The sequence below is a fragment of the Crocodylus siamensis genome, chromosome 7 (assembly GCF_052110815.1).
Source record: "Crocodylus siamensis isolate JL-2025a chromosome 7, ASM5211081v1, whole genome shotgun sequence".
NCBI lineage: Eukaryota > Metazoa > Chordata > Crocodylia > Crocodylidae > Crocodylus > Crocodylus siamensis.
The window spans coordinates 93,377,691-93,395,036 of NC_143401.1; the positions used below are offsets into that span (position 1 = coordinate 93,377,691).

The window sequence follows — 17,346 nt, forward strand, 5'->3', positions numbered from 1 at the left end:
GCAGTTCTTTCATTAACCTGGACAGTAGGAGTCAAGAGCATAGAAGTATCTGTCTGTTTGCCCAACCAGTCAAAAAAGGAAATAGTAAAAATGGGGTGGAAATTCTCCATGAGGCCCACCAGGAGAAAACTGGGGGATGACAGTGAGTGCCCACAACTGTGCGCCTGAATATTTGGGGCTTCTTTCAGATGTGGGAAAAAAAGAAGAAAGGTACTTCAAACTCAGTGTGCTCCTGCACCCAGCCCAGCATGTGCCCAGAAGAGGCATTGTGTTTTTTGCACCTGACTTTCCCAACATCTATATAGATTGGGTGCATTAGTGGGGCTTTTCTGGTGCTTTTATTTAATAGTTCATTGAGTCAGCTTTAGCTAAAAGTGCCAAAAAGCCCCATTGAAACGCCCGGTCTATACAGACACTGCTGAGCCGAGTAACGCGCTGCTGCTTCCAGTAAAGTGCTTCCCCCCGCCACATCTCTCAGCACCCCTGGTTTTCTGTGTATGACTCATTAAAAGGACCTGATTTCAAAAACCAGATGCCTTTAAAGCAATGCAGGTTGACCATCCAAAATCATTAAGTGTTGGTTTTTTTTAAACCACGGCTCATTTTGCTTTCATGGCAATTCCTACATTTTGTCTTGCTATATATGGCGGCTCCGTTCCCTGCAGAGAACTGATTACATTTGTGCTTTTGTCACTAGGTTGAGTTTTGATGAGGGGCGATCCTGGAGCAAGTACAGCTTCACGTCCATCCCGCTCTTTGTCGACGGCGTGTTAGGAGAGCCTGGAGAGGAGACTCTGATCATGACGTAAGTGAGGATGTAGAGCTCAAGTAGAGTGCAAGCCAAATCCAGTGGGAACTGCACCATACCTTTTGAATGGGGCCAGAGCCTCATGTTAAGATCCCTGTGGTTGGATTCTCTGGGTGGGTTGGACCTGGAAAATCTTGCACATGGGAGAAGCGAAGGATTGCAACTAGAGTCGTGCACTGACTCCAAAAGCCATTAAAGCTTACACATAATGCAACTTGCAGCGTCTTAGCATGGGGCCAGGTTAGCTTCAAAATCATGTCCCTGTGGCTTGTCAATGCAAATACTTTTCTCTTCAAAGTGAGTCTGTCTTTAAGGAGTGATGCCCTTTACAGGTGAACAGTGAAAAAAAAAAGCTGTTTCTAAAGCTGTAACTCTTGATTTTTTTTTTTTTAAACTGGGAATCTGCAAGAATGGAGACATTCCTTTGTAAGAAAGAATGACAAAGTGTTGCCTGAGGCTGCTGCATGAAGAATTGTGATTAGTTTCAGCATAGCACACTGCGTTTCGCATGGTGCATAAATCGGTATTCACCCTGACATAAATAGTGACATTTTACCTGGGATCAGATTTGCAAAAACATGAGGAAAATTCAGTCTCGGCTGGTGCAAAAGAATCGCATTATAACCGGCCGAACTCCTGCTTTGGGAGCTCGCTGCAGATAATAGTGACACAAGAAAGAAGGTGCCTTTCAAATACAGACCTGCATCCAGATTTGAATGTAGCAGGTGCTAAGGTAGAACTAAAAATAGGGCCCGAGCTTCGATTCAGTGATACTACAGTCTTGTGCATTATTCAAGAAAGCTGCTATTTGCAAATGGCAAGTCTTTTGCAAATAAGCAGCTAGTTGCATAAGATTTCTTCTGTGGTTGAGCTTTCACCCAAAGCTGAACCAGAACTGGGAAAAAAAAATCTTGATTGGGGCCAACTCCAGAACCAAAAGCCTGCAGACGTGTTCATCGCTTAAGATGCCCTTTCCAAATCCATATCCTGATGTGTACAGAGTGGTTCAGATTCAAAGCCCCAATTTTAACCCATCTCTGGTAGATGTTTTGAAATATTATCTTTTCTTTATTGCCCTTTCCCCCGCCAAGGGACCTTATTAGTGCTAACCATAGAGACAAGTATTTCCAAATATAAACCATCTTAGTAATTAAATTTCCAAAAGCACCTAAATGATCTGGGGTGGGGGGCAAAGGGCCATTTTTCAGAAATGACTTGGGTGCTTTGGAGCTCGTTGCATTGAGTTGCACTAAGTTTGAACTCCCATGTTACGTAAGCCCTTTCAAAAATGTGATCTGGGGAAAATCTATACTGAGTCTTGCCTGGCACTGCCTTTGAGGGTATACACTCTTCCTTACTGTCCTCTGTAGAGTGTTTGGACATTTCAGCCACCGTTCAGAATGGCAGCTGGTGAAAGTGGACTACAAGTCCATTTTTGACAGGAGGTGTGCTGAAGAGGACTACCGGCCTTGGCAGCTCCATAGCCAGGTAAGGAGCACTGCAACTGGATTCGAGTCCAAGCCAATAACATTACAGGTGAACATGGGCAAAGACAAAGCTCTTTTCCCCACGAACTGGATGGCTCAGAGCGAGTCAGATGAGATTCTAGCTGTGCTGCTATATTTCATTTCAGTCCTGGGCTGACTTCAAGCTGCGTGTCACTGTCCCTGGGAATGTACATGTACATGCCATCGCGTTTCATGTCTAATTGATACAAGTGAGGACTGAAAGAGGCCGGTGTTTCAGACACCTGGGCATCTTCTGGCTTGGCTTGGACAGTCACCCAGAGTGTATTTCCCACCTCATGGCAATTTCTACCGAGTGGTGCTTTTTTATTCTGGAGGGTTCGAATCAAATGTAACCTGAACACTCTGGTTGCATAAACGATCAGAACTCCACTGCCGTCCGTAGAGAAGGCCGAGAGGGGATCTTGTGGCTGCCTACAAATTCATAAGCAGCAAGGAATAGGAGGTGCTCTATGTACCAGGGCATCTCTTGGAGTAACTAGGAACAACGGCCACAGACTGATGGAGAGCAGATTTAGGTTGGACATCAGGAAGAACTTTTTTACAGTAAGGGTTGCCAGAACCTAGACTGGGCTTCCAAGGGAGGTGGTGCTCTCCCCTACCTTGGGGGTCTTTAAGAGGAGGCTGGACATGCACCTGGCTGGGGTCGTCTGACCCCAGCGCTCTTTCCTGCCCAGAGTAGGGGGTCAGACTCAATGGCCTACTGAGGTCCCTTCTGACCCTAAAATTTATTAAACTATTTTTTTTTTTACATCATCAAAGTATTTGCACTCATTTATAGGCAATTTGGAAAGTTTTAAATAATTAATAGAAAATCAAAGCGGCTTGCCTTAGACTTACCACTCAAATGAAACACAGACTCAGTGCCTTAATCCAGGAGTGCCAAACTCGTCTAGCACCGTGGCATGGATGAGTAGTATGTGGCTGGCCTGTGGGCTGGATTGCACCTACTCCTGCACTGAGTGCAGCATGTGCTCCGGATACAGGCCTGTTTGTGCTGCATGCAGTGTGTGGATGCAGTCCAATTCCTATGGACAGCATCAGGGGTCAGATGATAGGACTCTGAAGGCAAGCTATGGCTTGCGGGCCATATCTTTGACACCCCTGCTCTGTTCCAAGCCAGGAGCTACATCTTTAGGAGGTGTAAATCAGTGTGACCACACTGAAGTCAGTTGGGGTAGGAACAGAAAGTATGCATAAACTGGTATAAGTGATTGGAAACTGGTTCAAATCTGTAACACAACAGGAGTTTAATGCACACAAACCACTTCAATGGTTAAAGGTAAACCTGGATGGCTGTAGTATCAGGCTGAACTGATTTAGGTTAAATCAGTTTATTGAACTTCTGTCCCAAATCCCTTCCAGATTCAAATTAACTCACAGCCCCCCAGCACCCCAGGATGCTTTTCATCTCCCCCACAAACCCTCGTTGCAGGGTGGGTGGTTTAGCCATGGTCTAAGCTATCTGCCCCAGCCAAGCAGGGAGGTGTTGTTTTTTAGCGCTCCCCCCTAGCCTCCTGCCCCCACCTTGTGGCCTGGGCCACTGCAGGCATGTGAATCAGAAGTGAATGTCTGTTCACTTGCTTATCAGTTCAATCTGTGCAGCTTAAACTAACCTGCAAAGACTGAATCAATTCAGCGTTGGGCTTGTTGACTGTCTGTACTTAGCCGATGGGTTTCATCATTTTGCACCAGCTGTTGTTCTGGCCCTCAGTTTGCTTGAGTCAGCCAAAGCTATGAACAGTGTCCGTTTCCTTCAGCGGTTCAGAGAGGAGTCGCATGCAAGAAGCCAGCCGAATGTATTTTGTTTATTCCTTTCTTTGCTTGCATACACCAAGGAATACACAGTACTTCTTGGAGAGTGTCTGGTTATGAGCACGCAGAACTATTAAAGGAATAGTGCCCTGTAACCTTGCCTCTGGATTTGGTTGCTATTTCTAGTGCAAGTCAGAGCCTTCTCTTCCCTGATTTCCCCAGAGAGAAAATATTTAGCAGGATGCTTGATTTCGTGATGAATAGACATCTCTCACAGCAAGTGTCTGAGTTCAGTGCACAGCAAACAATGCTCTGAAAGCTTGAACTCTGGATCTATGATACATATTTACGTACGAACAAGTTACACGGTTCCCAAGAGCAGGTTAGTGAAAAAAAGCCGAAAGAAAACGGGATGGCTCTGAGTCTTCTGCCCAGGGATCAGTCTGTATTGGCAATTGTTATGATCTCTAAGACATGCCTGGAATAGTCCCAAATCCAACCACTTTGAGTTCAGATCGAAATCTGGATCCACACATGAAGGATCAGGGCTAAATTCTCTGCTGGCTCAAATGGACACTGCTGCACTGACTTCGGTCATGATCACTGCACCAGTACCCAGAGCCGTATCTCCTTAATGCACTCACCACAGCAGCAGCAACACCCATGAGATGGTAAAAATAATATTGAGGGTGTGAGGACTGACTGTTTTGATTCTCTTTGCAGGGAGAAGCATGCATTATGGGAGCAAAGAGGATCTACAAGAAGCGCAAGTCAGAGAAGAAGTGCATGCAGGGAAAATATGCCAGGGCCATGACATCAGAACCATGTGTCTGCACAGAAGCAGACTTTGACTGGTGAGCAATGCATATAAGCAGACACAAGAGGCATGCTTCTTACCATGCCTTCACATAAGGCCTTTTCTGTCATAGCAGGTTGGATTGTCCCTGTAGCCGTGCTGCTTCAGGGAATATGCAAGCAGCAAAGCTCCTTTCTATTCTTGGACCAACGGTATAGCTGAGAGAGTTCAGAGCTTTGGGTTGCAGCGTGACCTCATCTTTTCCAACTGTCTCTGTCTTCAGACAGAGGAATAGCCTCATAAGATACGTTATTGATAAACACAATGAGGCAGGTAGGTAGTTCTCCTCCTGCTGGTGTTGCAATGAATGAACCAATCAGGGAAAGAAAGAGTCTGTCTTAGAAGAGGCACTTTTAATTTTCACTGAGGATCACCATTTGCAAAATGCCCGGGGAAAATAACACATCCACTAACTGGCCAGCCTGCTCCATCTCTGTAAAGCACCACCCACTGCAAGCCTCTTGGTCACTGTAGAGGGGGAACCTGGCCATTTCGAACTCTTCCAAGTCCAGCTTTGAACAGCCTCCACCAGACTCTGCAGTTTGGTTCGTTGGCCCCAAGCACTGTAATACAGGTCCTGAGTAGTTCACCAATGACACTCTCCCCTTGCTATAGGAACAGCTCCAGGGACATGACGATGTTGCTGTTTTTCTTTTCTCTTTTTATGTCTGCAATTCTATTGATTTTTCTGTTTCGAATGATGACAGCCAGTAAATGCCAAGGCACACGTGCATAAAAGCAACTCGCCCTGTAAAACAACGCTGAAAAGCCTTGATAACCCACTTCACTAGTCAGATACCCACAGAGAACTCTGCACAAAAAAATGGAGACTTCTGGAGTATAATATAACAGGAGAAAAAGTCAAACCCTCTTGCAGCAAACAAAAGAGAAGATGCCGTTAATTTTCCTTGGCACTCTTGCCCACTGTCCTTGTCTGGAAATGTCTCCCTCGGTGTTGGGATTGGGATTAGGATTGGGACCCACCCTTGAGATTTAAATGAAGATAGGGTATTTAGGCACAATATGGGTCTTTGCATGGATTGATATTTCGCACACATGGGGGGCTGATTCTGGACTGCACTGTGGTCTCCCGACCTGACTCTGACTCTCTACGTGGTTTGAAGAGCCAGATCTTCCTATTAGGGATACTGTTGATTGATGAGCGGTTTTGTGGGTAATGTAAAGACAGTAGATTGGCTTTCTGGTACGTAGATGTAGAAAGAGCATGCCCTAGCTAAGGAGGAGTTTAAGAAATGCACAGATTGCTGGATGGTCCATTAGGGAGCACTACCCTCCAAGGCATACATTTGAAACCTCTCTTTGGTGTCACAAACTGGAATTCATTTCGGACACTGTCAATAGGAAGTTGGTTTTGGTTTTTAAAATTCCCTGTAAGAACCTTATGAGGTCCTTCTCTTTCCTTTTCCCCCTTGCTCTCTTTGAATTCCTGAACAAGCTTTCCTCCACTCCTGTCCTACTCCCAGGTCCGAGTCTGTTCTGATTCTGGCCTTGAGCCCTCTCTGGTTCCCATCTGCATACACACGCACACATTTTTTTTGCTCCTTGTTTCCACAATATTGATTCGGTGTCTTAGTCTTGTATTTCTTTAAATTAAAAAAAATCTAATACAAGCCCTAGGTACAGTCAGGTAGAAACTAGGAACAACTAGATGCAATTTACAAGCAGAAATAGATTTATTTCTTTGATATTTACTCCAAAAAAGTATCAAAAAAAGAAACCCAAAGTTCCCCGAGTGAAAGACAACCAGACAGATGCCGATGCTGAAGTTGTCTCCCAGGGTGATGTTGAAGTGCTGAAAGCACCTGCTGGGTTTTCAACGCCCCCAGGTCCCACTGAAATCCATTGGAACAAGTGATGCTCAGAAACAGGTTTTGTTTTGTGTTTTCCTGGGAACCAGGCCAGTATTTCCATACAGTTCATCCTCTGTTATCTGAACCCAAGATTATCTGAATAGCAATATTTTTTTTTTTTGACTCAGGTTCTTGTTGCAGAACAAAATATGCTCTTTGAAGCATTGCTGCAGTTAATATCGTTGAGTTGATTGTGGTGTGGTTTTATGCCCTGCATCACATTTATCATGCAGCATTCTCCACAAGATGCCTTCCTTTCACTTATCCCAACTGAATCAGGTATTGAACATCTTTTCAGCAGGTGCTTTCCAAAGGGGTTTGGAGAACTGAGGATGTATGATAGTCATTGAAAATGGGGTTGGACAGTGCACAATTAGAGCCCTGAGGTGAACAGTGCTGCCCGGGCAGGTGAATGGACTTGCCAGCCTTCAAGGAGCTTGCTGGCTCTAACGACCTTGACTTTGCATAACTCGAGGGCAGATGTTGTGATTCCCTTTGAGCTTCCCTTTCTCTTAGATTTCTTTACTCTCTAGAATAGGATTTGGATGTTACTGGTTTTAGCCTCCATCCTGGTGCATCCCATGGTCCTTGGAAAACTCTGGTTGAGCAGTGATAATAAAAATAATTGGCAAGCTGTTGGATGTTTTCAAGATGGAAAGGATCTAAGTTTTACCTGGATGGGTCAGGAGGAGAGCATAAAACCAAACAGAAAGAAAAGAGCTACCGACCGAAAGCACAGATGGGCTCTGAGGATGCAGACAGTATCCAGTTTGCTGTCCTGCAGGTGTCACAGATGCTTGGTCCCTGGGTTGTTGTGCTAGCAAAGGTGAAGCCTGCCTCAGCGGCACAGTGCTCTCAGTAATTGCCTTGATGAACTCTGAGCAGCTAGATTCTGCTTCCCTCTACTGGGAGAAGCAGCTCCAGGCAAATCAATGAGGGAACTTCTGTGCAAGCCAGCAGTTCTCTGCAGGGCCCTTATTCATAAAAGTGAGAATCAGTCATCCTGCCTGCCTCATGCTCTACAGTGGTCCTGCAGCCCTCCCTACTGGAGCCAATTACTCCCTTTCAGTAGGAATCAAGAGGAGGAGGAGGAGGATTAATAATCTGCATATATGTTAGGACAGTGCATAGAAGCTCAGGATACAATTGTTAGGAAGTGTTCCTGCAGCATTCAAGGAAAGGAGGGGATAGTTTTCCCTTGGGCTTGAAGGCAAAGTGCTATACACACATTTCAGAAGGTATCTTCTACTTAATACGTGTAAGGCATCTCTTTGTGGTTTGCTGCCAGGTCTGCAAACTAGGACAAATTTATCTTTATTTGCCAAGTTTAGGACACCTTAGAATAGCAGGGGCAGGCAGTTATTTCAGGCAGAGGGCCGGTTACTGGGTTTTGGTAAGCCATCGAGGGCTGCATGACAGGCAGCCAGGGGTCAAATAAATATTAAATTTTCTAAATTTTTTAGGGGCCCCGTGGGCTGGATTGAACGGCCTGGTGGGCCGCATTTTGCCCACCCCTGGAATAGATGCTCCAACCATTTTGCTTTGGTAAAATACAAAATCATGTGTGTGTGTGTGTGTGCACATTTGTCCCTATAAGTGTGTGTGTGTGCGCGTGCATTTGTCCCTATAAGTAAGTATGTGTACGCGCATGCGCCCCTATCTAACCATCGCGTATGCAGTCAGAACACACATACACCTTTGGTAAGGGTTCTGTGAATGACATTTCAGATTGCTGCCTCACCGGGAATCATCCTACATCAGGGAAACTGCTGGACAGAGAGAGGGTTGTTTATTGTCTTGCACCGCAGATACAGGGGATCTGCGTTTGAACTCGCTGCAGCCATCTCCCAGTTGGGAGCGTGAGCTTTCCTGATAAGGAGCCTCACCTGTAATTGGCTAAATAAGAAAACAGCAGGGGACAAAGGCAGAGCGGTGGATGCTTCCCATCACTTGCATGGTCTGTGGCTTGCAGCCAGAGGGCAATCGTGCTTCAGAAATGATGTGGAAGGGAAGCTGAGGGGAGGTCTCGAGATATAATCCTTCCTAGCAACTGCCTAGAAACTAGACTGTACTTATATATTTGGTTAGGTAAACGGATTGCAGAGCTACTTGCATGTTATTAAAGAATCAATTTTCCACTTTTCCTTGCATTTCACTCCTTTCCAGAGCCCTATGCATTGCTTAGCAGTGTCTCCGCCGGACCAGCAACTCTCTGCTTGGGTCAGTGCTTTAGTTGCCCTAGGCTAGGCCACATCCTGTTCCCTTTACTTCCTCTGGGTAGCTCGTGACTCCATTTGCCCTCCCAGTGGGTCTGATGCCTCTTACAGTACCAATCTAGGTGCTCCAGTTAGAAATTTGTTAGCTTTACCCTGGTGGTAAAGCTTTCCTAACCCTCCAGGGGGTAAGAAAGAGGTATGTGTGCCTCAGTGATGGAGTAAGACGCCTCTCAGCTTGAATAGTGGTGTCAGAATCTGGCCCTTTATTGGGATGTCAGGGGAACTAGCAGCAGGAAGGAAGGTAGAGGGCAGAGATGAGTTTGAAGAGCGGGTGCATGCTGTTACTCAACCAGTCTCCCCGGCTTGATGGACTATTCCTCATTGTCCTCTTCACGTTGCTGTAAAGTCTCCTCGCCTTTCCTCCTTGCATAAGCCTTGAGCCTGGTGATCCTTCTTTCACTACACATGAAGATCTTCCAGATGCACAAGAGCCCTTGTCTGCGTGTTTCTGGGTGCAAATGTCACGACTAGTTCTGAGAGGGGCAGGCCCCTCATGATGCCCACCTCGCTGGGGGCATCTGACCCCAGCGGCCTTTCCTGCCCAAGTGCAGAGGGCCCGGACCCGATGGTCTGTAAGGTCCCTACCAGCCCCTAAAAACTATGAACATATGAAACTATATCTCATGGCAGTGAGTCTCAAAGTAGACATCCAGCACCTGTGAAAGCTGTGTCTCCTTGTGAGCATCTCCCCGTTGGTCAGCAGTTTTGTTCTTCAAACCGAATGTACCCGTCATGGCATCTCATCGCCATTGTAACAAAGGCCTGTCCCGGGGTGGCCATGGCATCTCCTGGTGGCTACTCAGCCCTTGCTGTACCCTGGACCTCCCCTTCTGTTCACTCGTCACACCCTGATTTACTTATACCTTTAAGGAAAGGGAGGCTGCCTCAGGGATTTCCGAATGAGCTCTCCTCCACTCCTATCTGACTCCTGGGTCTAAGTCTGCTCTGGTTCTGGCCTGGAGCCCCCCCTGGCTCCCATCTGCACACTATTCTTGGGTACTTAGGCACCAGACCCTTCTGGTCCCCCCCAGGCACCGGACCTGCTCTTATCCAATCTCTACTGTACTCCCAGGTACCTAATCCTCCTGGGCCCTGAGTGCCCCCCAGGCACTGGACCGTCTATTTTGCCACCCCCATTTTACTCTCAGGTATCTAGACCCCATGGTGGTCCTTTTCTTCCCCTTTTACCCAGGCTCTAGCCCTACTCCAAAGCCCTGGTCCTTCTTCCAGGCTCCATGGATCTGCTGGGACCTTCTCCTGCCCTTACTCCTTCCCAGATCTCCAGCTGTTACTGCAGGCTGTAATCTCCTAGGTGCTATTCAGCAGCTGCAGCCATCCTGCCCAAGATATGTTCTTTCAGCCAGCTCCAGGCCACAGCTGCCTGCCCAGCTCAGGGCCTGGGCTTATATACTGCAAGCCCAGCCCCCTTCTGCGTCACGTGGCTCCTGATTGTCTCCAGCCGCACCTGCAGCCCGCCTTCTCTTAAAGTAGCAGGAGCACCAAGCCTCTGCTACAGCCATAGACAGAAAAGAGATTACGCAAGTGTTTAAGGAAATCACGTGGACAGCAGGATGGAGGCTTTGATCTGGACTCTATACTCAGTGGGAGGTCAGTATATGGAGTTGAATACAAGGATGGTGCATTTTTGAGGTTCCCTGTACTAGTTTGAAAGCAAAATACTGGCTTTTGTAACAGCTGGGACTTTCTCAAAGCATGGGGTCTAATTTCTGACTCCTTTACGTTGAAATACATCTTTCCTCAAAGACAGGAATGCATGACTTAGGAAAAAATAGAAACCAAGTATGTAGCTCAACCACTGTAAATAAAAGTGAGAAAGTGGAACTGAAGAAAGTCATTAAAACATTCAACCCCTTCACTCTTCTCCAGGATCACAACTACTCTAAGCACCCAACGCAACCAAAGTGCTTATCTCTGATTAGTCTCACACTGTGATGATATAGCTAGGTGAACCATAGACATATGGAGCTAGAAATGACTGCTCCCAGGTATGACAGCTGAGCTTTGCTTAATGGCCAAAAAGTTCGAAGGCTTAAAGGTGAAAAAGCAAGTACCATTTTCAATTCCTGGCAGCAGTGACCTGTGTTATTTAGTGAGATGGTTAACGCTGTGAGCAGGCGTTAAATTGTCTCCTGATTTTTGGAAGGTGTGAGTGCAGCGATCTATGGACAGGGTTATTGTCTGAATGCCCCTACTTGGACATGTTCATACTTTGCAGTGGTGCTGTAATAGTTTAATCTGAATTTAAAGCTTCTGTGTGTGTGTTTGTGGGTATATGTATGTGTTTAAGCCACAGAGTTCTTTTAAGGGTCTTATTTTTTTCCCCTGCACCGAACCTTAAGTGAGTTTGCAAAAGAGTTTTTGGGTTTGTTGGTGTTTTTTTTAATTTGGTGGTTCTCTGTTTTTCGGGTTTTTTTTAAATTTGCTACCAGTCTTTAATCCTGGATAGGTCACATTATGACATCTGGAATCTTGATTAAGGGTGTGGATACAGGTTTCCGTGCCATAAATTGATTGTAATCTGTAGTAAAATTGCAGTAGGTACACAACCTTGCATTAGTATAATTTCCCTCTCTTTGGGGCAGCGTTCCCCCTTAGCAAGTGAGGAGCGTAAATTCCCCTGGTGCACTGGTAATCTGTCCAGTCCCCAGTCACTTTTATCCCACAGTATCTCTTTGCTCAGTGCAGACTGGCTCCCCTGCCCTCTAGTAGCCAGATGCTGCAACAGCACCTTCTCTACCGAGCCACCTTGGCCATGCAGCTTGTCTGCGCATTGCTTACCACAGAGTAAAATCCAAGGCAAATTATTCCATAGAAATTGTGTTGTGTGTCCATACCCTCATTCTGCTTCCATTCATAAAAGCAAAAATTAAATTCATAGATTCACAGAAGTTTAGGGCTGGAAGGGACCTTGTGAGATCATAGGGTCCAGCCCCCTGCTCTGGGCAGCAAAGACTGCGGGGGTCAAATAACCCCAGCAAGGTGTGCATTCCGTCTCCTTTTGAAGATCTCCAGGTAGGTGCCTGCACCATCCCCACTGGGAGTCTATTCCAGAGTCATAGTTTCATAGTTGTTAAGGGCTGGAAGGGACCTAACCAGTGGTGATGCGTAGGGGGTGCACATGCACCCGCTGAGAGTGCCGGTACACCCCCTGACCAGCCACCCTTGCCACTTAGGTGATGGGCAGGGGGGTAGGCGGGCGTGCTGGTGCCCCCCTGCAAGCACCAGCCAATCTCTGCAGCCACTCCTGGAAGCGGCTGCAGCGATTGCCCATCACGGGGTCAGCAGGATCCACCATGGGGGAAGGCAGCCCCGGGAAGCGAGACTGGCTGTGTGCCCCCCCTAACTAAGGCGGCACCAGTCACCCATGGACCTAACAGATCACTGGATACAGCCCCACTGCATTTGGGCAGGAAAGACCGCTAGGATCTGATGACCCCAGCAAGATGGGCATCAAGACTTTTTTTGAAGATCACCAGGGTGGGTGACTGTACCACCTCTGGGGGGGGAGCCTGTTCCAAACCCTCGGCATTCAGCTTATAAATCAAGTTTTTCCTCATGTCTAGCCTGAAGTGATGTTCAGTCAGTTTGTGCTCATTATTTCTTCTCCTGCCCTGGGCGGCCATAGTGAATAGATGCTCCCCCAAGCCTGGTCTGGTCACACAACGTGACTATTCCAGAGTCTGGTGACACAGACGTGACTCCTGTGGAGGTGAGCAGTGTAAAACCAGCAGAAGGTGGTTTTACACTCAGCTACGGTTTCTACATTCATTAAATAATTCTCTTTAATAAGTGCCTAGCTGTCATTGCTGAGCACTTCGGCTCTCTTTTGAGGCTGGTGCCTAACGTGGCTTGCCCTTGCCCGTTCCGAGCACCAGATGCCTGACACTGATGCCACGACTTGATTGCGGTCTACTTCTGATGCCCCCTCGTATTCAGATTTCAGTTGACTAGATCACGCGACGCCAATCCAATTGACACTAATGCGTGTTGATTGCAACAAAGCCTGTTGTGCCAAATTGTAGGCAGCAATTTGTTGTCATCGGCAGTGCTCTGTGTGCATCAGACTGGAGCCAAGAAATTCATTAGATTCCAAGACTGCAGAGGTGAAAGAGGTGCCGGTGCATCCTGAGAGAGATATGGAAGAGCAATTCATGTCATTTACTCGTATAATATTTCTGTATGTCCTTATCGAGCCAGCACAGCCTTGCAGAGCTAAAAATGTCACAGTAGAACTTCTGTGCTTAGAAGAACTTTTTTTCTGCCCTGAAACATCACATAATTTCACTCTGTGACTTGGAGGAATACGATCCAAGCACAGTGAAACCTAGTTAATTCAGACTCCTTCTGTCTAGATGTCTGGGTACTGTACCCAAATGGCTTCAGCAGTAATCAAACTTGTGGCAAGCGTATGCGTGTATGCAGGGCTAGAAATCATAGACCAATGCTGCTGCATTAAATTGGGCTTTGAATGCTCAACCCCTTTGAGACAGGCTTCACTGCTTTGTTTTTCACCTAGCTGATTAGAGCACATGCCGTGTGTACAGCACTACAGCTTTTTAATTACAGTGACACATGATAACTCCGGAAACAACGTTTCAGCATGCTGACAATCAAATTAAGGAGGACCATGGTCCCATTTGTATATAAATATTTGTTTTCTCTAAGCAAATCAAAACGGAGTTTCTTCTCATTACATTGCATTTCCTGTAGCTCTTGTATTCTCCTTCCACTGTGGATGATTAGGGAAGAACATGGCAGTGTTGGATAGAAAAAGTGTTTTCTTCCAAAGCAATCAAACAATATTGAGTTAGGAAATAGCATCCTAGAAATAGAATTACAAATGCTAAAGACAGAAAAGGACAGAAAAGTCCACTTTAGGTCCCCTAGTCCATCACTTGGCTGATACGGGACTGCATTCTCCTAGCAGGATTATTTTTCAATTGGTTTCTTGAATCCAGTTTTAAATATCTCAACCACAGGGGCTTCAAACATATCCTCAGAGAATATTCTTTCAGAGTCAGCTCGACATTGTAAGGACATACTCAGCTTAATTTTTCCTTTGCTCAGTGTCATCTCTGTACTCTCAGTTACTGCTTTATAGATCTCCCATCAGCATTTCTCTTCAAGGTTCAGAGGGGAGAAAAGCACATGGGATAGAGCTTGTTGAAATTCAGTTGCAAAAGTTTGATGAGAAATCTAGCTAGAATTCTGACTAAATGGTGGTGGAAATTGTGGATGGTTATTTCCCCCCCCCCACATGTTTGGTCCAGTGATAAAGCTGTTCAGAAAGCTTTAAAATTTCAAAAGTGTTGAAAACATTTGCACTGATAAGAATCAAACTTCTTTTAATGTTAAAGCAGGTAAAAAAAAAATTGACAAGAGTGTCACAGCATCTGTGTGCTTCCCCCCACCCCCCAACTTTTTCATCCAGCTTAGGAACTTATAGCAAAATAACCACTTTATTCAAAAGCTGTTGTTGCTACAAGAACACATTGACTCTCATTACTCATCCTGTTTACAAAGAAGCAAGGGGTTTGGAGTGATATCTTTTATTGGACCAACAGTGTAGTTGGCAGAGATGTTTGACAACCTTTTGGGCAAAGTGCCCTTCTTCATGGCTAGAGCAGAAGTAAGTGCACCCAGAAGTGGTTTTGTACTGGCTGTGGATGAATTCTTTTTTAACTTGAAGTAGATGGAATAATTCTTCCAGATATTAACACCTATTAATATCGTCTTTCATATTTCCCAGACCATCACGGCTATAGCAACACGCCAACCCTACTACATACAGTTTACAGGCAGCCTGATGCCTTCTAGGGGTGTGCTAAATGGGCCCCATTCGATTTGGCCCAAATCAGGGACAGTGACTCAATTTGTTGATTTGGATCACTGTCCCCGATTCAATTCGGCCGAATCTGAAGATTTGATGCTGATTCAGAGAATCAGAGATTTAGCCACAGACACTGCTTTAGATGTTTTTTTCTACTTACCTCGAGGTACCGGGTATGGCTCATGAACGCTGCAGTGCTGGGGTGGATGGAGCATCCCATAGGAGCATCCCCCCACCCCCCCGCATGTTTGGCAGCGAACCCGAAAGTGGACTGGAAGTATTTCTGGTCCACTTCCGGGTCTGCCAGTGACCACACAGGGGGGCCTTTCCCCACATCCCCCCAGCTTGGTGATCAGCCATGGGGGGACCCCAGGTGCCCCCCCAGACCCAGGAGGCACCAGTTACCAAGCCAGGGGGGCACAGAGGGGCCCCCCAGCATGCTCCCCAGTGGACCCAGAAGTGGACTGGAAGTGCTTCTGGTCCACTTCCAGGTCTGCTGCCAAGAGTGCTGGGGAGCCCCCCACCCCGCGCTTCTGTGACACGCTCCATCCGCCCCAGCATTGCAGCATTCACGACCCGCCTGGTACCCAGAGATATGTAGGAAAAACATTTAAAGCTGTGTCTATGTCTGAATTGCCGAAATCTTTCCAAATCTCTCTGAATCAATTTGGAGGGTTCCGATTCGATTCAGAGAGATTAAAGGGTCCTCTGATTTAATTTGGATTTGGAGATTCGGTCACCGAATCGGGCTTAATCTCCGCCAAAACAAATCAGGGACTGAAGCTTCACACAGCCCTAATGCCTTCCCCTGCCTCTTTCTCCTCTCCTGTTTCCTTCATTTCAAGGTCGTAAGCCTGTTGCAAGATGCTGCTGCTAATTATAGTCATGATGTACCCTGATGTTTTAAGTCATTTCTCCTCCTTGAAGTGGCTGTTATCAGGCCACTATGTACAAAGAACTGGCATTTTACAACACAAAGATCTCCTGGGAAGAACATTTTCCACAAAACATTCAAATGAGCGAGAGCGTTATGGAACGGATATGCCTCTTTAGAAAATCGTAATGCTTAATGTTAGAATATTTGTAGTATCGTAGTAGGATGATACAGAGACACTATCTCAGTAATTGTCCAGTTACGGTCCAAGGGGAAATTTATAAGAAAAAAATAATTGCCACTTTTCACCAAAACAATCCTCACCCCTTTCTGTCACACAAACTTACAGTAACTTCTCATTTTCCAAACTAATGGAAACCAATCTTCTGTTTTTCTGTACCAAACAGCTGCAGCTTTCCCAGAGCTATAACATTTTGTTTAGGTCTTGTGTGAAATTATGTCCAAAGTGCCTCAATTGAATTATTATTTTTGGTTTCTAAAGTCTTGGTGAGCCATCAGTGATCGAAATTTGCTTTGATTTCTTCTTCACTATTTGGGGCCCAAGAACAATGCTAGACCAAAGAGCATACAACTGATAATCCACAAACCACCTGGACTGAAAACGAAAGGATCATTCCTGCTTAAATTCATGTAAATTCAGGGTAATTCCACCCCAAAAGCCCCCAGAATGAAGCCCAAATGCTGCATTTTTTGCATCCTTTGAATGTTGAAAATGCACCAGGCTCAGAAAAACAGACGTGCATCTGTAGCAGTGAGTAAGGGTTAAAGTTTGGTTCCTTTGTCATTGAATTGTTTCTTTTTTCTGACAAAACAGCGATTATGGATATGAGCGTCACAGCAATGGCCGGTGTTTACCAGCATTTTGGTATAACCCATCCTCCTTATCGAAAGACTGTAGCCTTGGACAGAGTTATCTCAACAGCACTGGGTAAGTGGCCCCCGAAAAGGGTGAATTGAAGGAACCCAAGTGTACAGCCCTTAGCCAGACTGACAATCCACTCCGATTCACAGTTGTTCGAAGAAAATGAGGTTCTGTTAACTGACTTCAGTGAGCGGTGGCTAAAGCCCTATCGTTCTCTAGTCTTAGATACTTCACCTTGCTTCTGCTTAAATGGCATTATGAAGGACATGTAAGATGTAAGAGCATGAAGCTAACATTGAGCTAAAAAGGGGTGAGGACTTGCTATCTGCTTGTCAACCATTCTCTTGTAACTCTGAATACCAGCAGCTCTCTGGCTTAAAGTTACTTTTGAGGAAGTCAGGAGTACATTCACATCAGAAGAGGTTGCATCTACATATGCACTTTAATGCACATTAGCCTATTTTAATGGGCTTTAGAGCATCACTAAAAACCCATGTTATTTGGCTAATAAACATTAAAATAGGCTGCTGAGCATTAAAAGTCATTTAAAAACCTTGTTCTTTAGTTCATGCACATCAAGACAGGCTATTGCACATTTTCTTAGTACCTCACAATGGGGGGTGCCTGTACACAAGTGTGGAGGCTG

The 17,346-nt window shown here is 45.9% G+C and overlaps 1 protein-coding gene across 3 annotated transcripts in view; it reads left to right on the forward strand.

The window, feature by feature from the left end:
• SORCS1 (sortilin related VPS10 domain containing receptor 1) overlaps positions 1–17,346 on the forward strand; it is a 427,318-nt gene that overhangs the window by 354,478 nt on the left and 55,494 nt on the right. For all 3 annotated transcript variants that reach the window (XM_090056794.1, XM_090056795.1, XM_090056793.1), the window contains exons 14-17: positions 698–805; positions 2,179–2,296; positions 4,813–4,943; positions 16,653–16,766. In XM_090056794.1, coding sequence (XP_089912920.1) covers positions 698–805; positions 2,179–2,296; positions 4,813–4,943; positions 16,653–16,766 — 471 coding nt within the window. The remainder of the gene's footprint in view (positions 1–697; positions 806–2,178; positions 2,297–4,812; positions 4,944–16,652; positions 16,767–17,346) is intronic.